This window comes from Girardinichthys multiradiatus, chromosome Y (genome assembly GCF_021462225.1).
Source record: "Girardinichthys multiradiatus isolate DD_20200921_A chromosome Y, DD_fGirMul_XY1, whole genome shotgun sequence".
Taxonomy (NCBI): domain Eukaryota; kingdom Metazoa; phylum Chordata; class Actinopteri; order Cyprinodontiformes; family Goodeidae; genus Girardinichthys; species Girardinichthys multiradiatus.
Genome location: NC_061818.1, coordinates 32,441,306 through 32,445,431, shown reverse-complemented (window position 1 = coordinate 32,445,431; position 4,126 = coordinate 32,441,306). Strand labels below are relative to the sequence as shown.

The following is a 4,126-nucleotide window of genomic DNA, read 5'->3' as shown; positions in this document are numbered from 1 at the left end:
CATTAGGTATCGGGATGAAATCCTTAGACCCACTGTTAGTCCCTTCACTGGTGAAGTGGGTCCTGGGTTCCGCCTGGTGCATGAACATGTGGCAAGAGTATGCAGGCAGTTCACGGAGGATGAAGGAATTGATACCATTGACTGGCCTCCAAGCTCCCCTGACATAAATCCAATAGAACTTCTCTGGGACATCATGTTTCCAATTCGACACCACCGAGTTGCACCTCTGACTGTCCAGGAGCTCAGCGATGCCCTGGTTTGGATCTGGAAGGAGATACCCCAGTGCACCATCCATTATATCATAGGGAGCATGCCCCAACGTTGTCAGACATGCATACAAGCAAATGGGGGCCATAACACAGACTTATAAGTTACTGCAATGAAATTTTAGGATATTGGACTAGTCTGCCATATCAGTTTTTCAGTTTACATTTCTCTGCGACTTCGTATTAAGCCCTCTGTGGGTTGATAATTTCCATTTTCATCAAACGATGTGGCATTCTTTTGTTCCTAACACATTACTCATTCCATATCAGTATGGATTCAGTTGAGATCTGATGTATTTTCAAAGTGTTCCTTTGAAAACATGTCAGAGTGTTAATTTTCTTAAGCAGTGTACATATTTGCTGTTTAGCAATTTTTTATTATCTAGGTCTTAATTGCTAAAATTGCCAAAACAACAGTGAGGTTATTTTTAACAAAATAAGGCTTTAAATAACTAAAGAAATGTTTTTTTCCTGTTTGTCAGCTCATATTTTTCATGTCTTTAAAAACTTCAGCTTCAAGCCTTTAAAGTTATGTTCTATGCCTTAAGCCACTTTGATCTAATTCACATTTTGTCACATACAACCACCAGCTCCAATATATTTATGGGGATTCTATGTGACAGACCAACACAAAGCATTACAATGGTAAAATGGAGAGAAAGTGAAACATGGTTTTCACAAAAAACTTTTGCAGCCTTTTAACAAGATTGCTCTGTGTTTTTCTTCTTCCATCCTTTTATCAACTCTTTACAGTTTCCCGGATGAAAAGCATCCCCACAGCATGATGCTGTCACCACCATATTACACAGCAAGGATGAAAGCAAAGGGTTTTGAATTTAGGTCAAAACATAAAATTTTGGTCTCTTCTGACCAGAGCACCTTTTTCACATGTTTACTGTCTCTGATTTGTGGTAAACTGGAAACTGGAATTCTCATGGCTTTCCTTCAACAATAGCTTTCTTCTTGCCACTCTTCCACAAAGGCAAGATTTGTTAAGTGCATGACTAATAGTTTCTTCTTGTTGACAGAGTTTTCCACCTGAGCTGTGGAGCTCTGCAGCACCTCCAGAATTACATTGGACCTCTTGGTTGCTTCTCTTCAATCAATGCTCACCTTGCCCATGTTGTTAGTTTACATGGATGGCCATAGCTTGGTTTGCAGATGTGCCATATTCTTTCCATTTTTTATGATGGATTTAACTGTCCTCTGTGAGATGCTCAAAGCCTGAGATACAGTTTTATAAACTAAGCCTGTTTTAAACGTCTCTATCGTATTACCCCAAACAATGTTCTCTAACAAACCTCTGAGACCTTCACAGGACAACTGTATTTACAATGAGATTAAATTCCATACATGTGGTTTCTATTGGTAGCACTGAGTTTTATTTGGGAGTATTATTGTAAAAGGGGGCTGAATACAAAAGTTTGCCACAAATTGTAGATATTTTTGTAAATAAAGTTTAAACCAGGTACGATTTCTGCTCCACAGATTTTTACTACTGTGTGTTGGTCTATGACATGCATTCACAATAAAAAAAATGAAGTTTGTTGTTGAGACTTGGTGAAATGAAAAAAAAAATGCTTAAGAGTATGAATGCTTTTAAAAGACACTATATTTCAAAATCAGTAAACAATATGTATCCATTAGTATAGGTATATGTACTTGAATTTATCAGCCTTCATATAGTTAAGTTCAAAATTATTCTCACCCCTGTCAGATTTAGGCTTTAAGGAATCTTTAAATTTTACAAACATGTTTCTTAGTACTGGGTGTGGTATTAACATTTTGGAGCCAGCCAGAGTTCTGGCTTGGATCTGATAAAAAACATGTGAAGGAAGCTAAAGATTAAGGTGATGACAACGAGTCCTTCAAACATCAAAGACTTGAAGCTCATAACCAAAAATAAATTGTCAAAATGCGAGTGAAAACATGCAAAAACTGGTCAATAATTAAAAGAAGATGTGGATTGCTGAAACTTTTCCATTGATTATTGTAAAAAGTTAATAATTTTGCCATTTTTAATGAAAATATAATTAAAGCAGGTTATTTTAATTGATTTTCTTTCTTTCTTTCTTTCTTTCTTTCTTTCTTTCTTTCTTTCACTTGGGCGCATGCACACAAGCACACACCTAGTAGCCCACCTGTATTCTCCCACGGTGAGGGGTGGCGGTGCGCTCCGAGGGGAGCTCATCATCACTTTAAACGCAACACTGAAGGAGCGCTCGCAGCGAGCACGGGCGCACAGGGAATACCTTGTTACACCGGAAGAAAACTGTGTCCATCTTTGTAAGTTCCCGAAAAAAACAACCTCTAATTTGAAAAAACTTACTTTGTTTGAAGCTGATACGACTGTGGCAGTTTGGCGAGGTGGTTGCGGTCATTACGCACGAAAGCAATAGCTAATCTCAATGTCTGGCAGGAGAGCTGGAGCTCAGAAGCGTGTGGTTTAGTTTTCCTTATGGTTTTTGTTTAAAGATTCACATGAACCAACATCTTCCTCTGACTCCAAGTTCTTGACTGTGCGCCACTGAAGCGAAGTCGCGTGTTTTGCTGCTGATAACCCACAAGGAAGCATGAATGTTTCTCTTTTCAACATGACCCAGGGCGCGCTGTTTAATGGAAGCCAGACCCTCGCCGAGGCGCTTGATACATATTCAAGTAACAGCTCAGAGACCGTGATGACCGGTGATGGCGGAGGGTCCCTGGTGCTGCTGCAGGATGAGCGCAAAGTCTTTGTCATGCGTGTGGTCCAGATCGCGGTGCTGTGCGTCCTGTCGCTCACCGTAATGTTCGGCATTTTTTTCCTCGGATGCAACCTGATGATCAAATCAGAAAGCATGATTAACTTTCTGGTAAAGGACCGGAGACCTTCCAAAGACGTGGAAACTGTCATGATTGGGCTCAGCTAGAGGACAGATCTCAGGCGCTGTGGGAGACCCAGACTGGGGATTTGGTGCGGATTTTAGGATCTGCATCTGCAGGTACCCATCGAAAATGCTTGATGCGTGTCAAAAGGAACGATATGCTAAGAACTTTACATTTCATTCCGAAAACTGACGACAGGAAAGTATACCTAAACGACCAATGTTTGTGCGTAAAGTTTGTGCGTAAACTTCAGACAGTTGTTTACACGTTTACAACGATTTCTTAAATATTTGCAGTGGTTTTGATATTGCCAACTTGAAAAAAGTAACCATAATGTTTACAAGCTGTTACCTCATGTTTTGTTTTTCTTTCTCTTAAAAGGATTGCTTTAAGAGTATATCTGCAAGCATGATTGCTATTTCTTATCGTTTTACGCCTGCCAGTGTAATCCGTGGACGTAATGTAGGTATTTTCTCAAGACAAATTATTTGTTTTGTTCTCGTTGGGTAAAAACACTTTAAAATGCAGATATTTTGTAGATTATTTTTGAAAAAAAAAATCCTCAGTGACAGCTTGAGGCAGTGATTGTATTACTGTGATTGTATTAGCATGCTCGCAGACTGATCTGTAAAGTGATTTTTTGACACGTTTTGCACTTTTGAAATGGCCGATGCTGCATGAAATACTTTGTACCAAAGTGTCGAAACTGCAGCATGCAATTAAATATTGAAACTCCCTTGTTCTGCCTTCTCATCTGTTACTGATTCTCTCAACAGAAAGTCATATTTATTTACTTTTTACTTATTCTGATTCATACATTCTTGAAATATATATATATACAGGGGTTGGACAATGAGACTGAAACACCTGTCATTTTAGTGTGGGAGGTTTAATGGCTAAATTGGACCAGCCTGGTAGCCAGTCTTCATTGATTGCACATTGCACCAGTAAGAGCAGAGTGTGAAGGTTCAATTAGCAGGGTAAGAGCACAGTTT

General features: G+C 39.3%; 1 protein-coding gene across 1 annotated transcript; it reads left to right on the top strand.

Annotated features, from left to right (window-relative positions):
• Positions 1-2,490: 2,490 nt before the first annotated feature.
• LOC124864754 (reprimo-like protein) lies at positions 2,491-3,788 on the top strand. The gene has a single exon (XM_047359657.1). It carries the CDS (start codon positions 2,840-2,842, stop codon positions 3,173-3,175), a length of 336 nt encoding a protein of 111 aa, XP_047215613.1. The 5' UTR covers positions 2,491-2,839; the 3' UTR covers positions 3,176-3,788.
• Positions 3,789-4,126: the final 338 nt, after the last annotated feature.

Coding starts and splice junctions, on each gene's coding strand:
- LOC124864754 (XM_047359657.1), top strand. CDS start 2,840: ATGAATGTTTCTCTTTTCAACATGACCCAGGGCGCGCTGTTTAATGGA.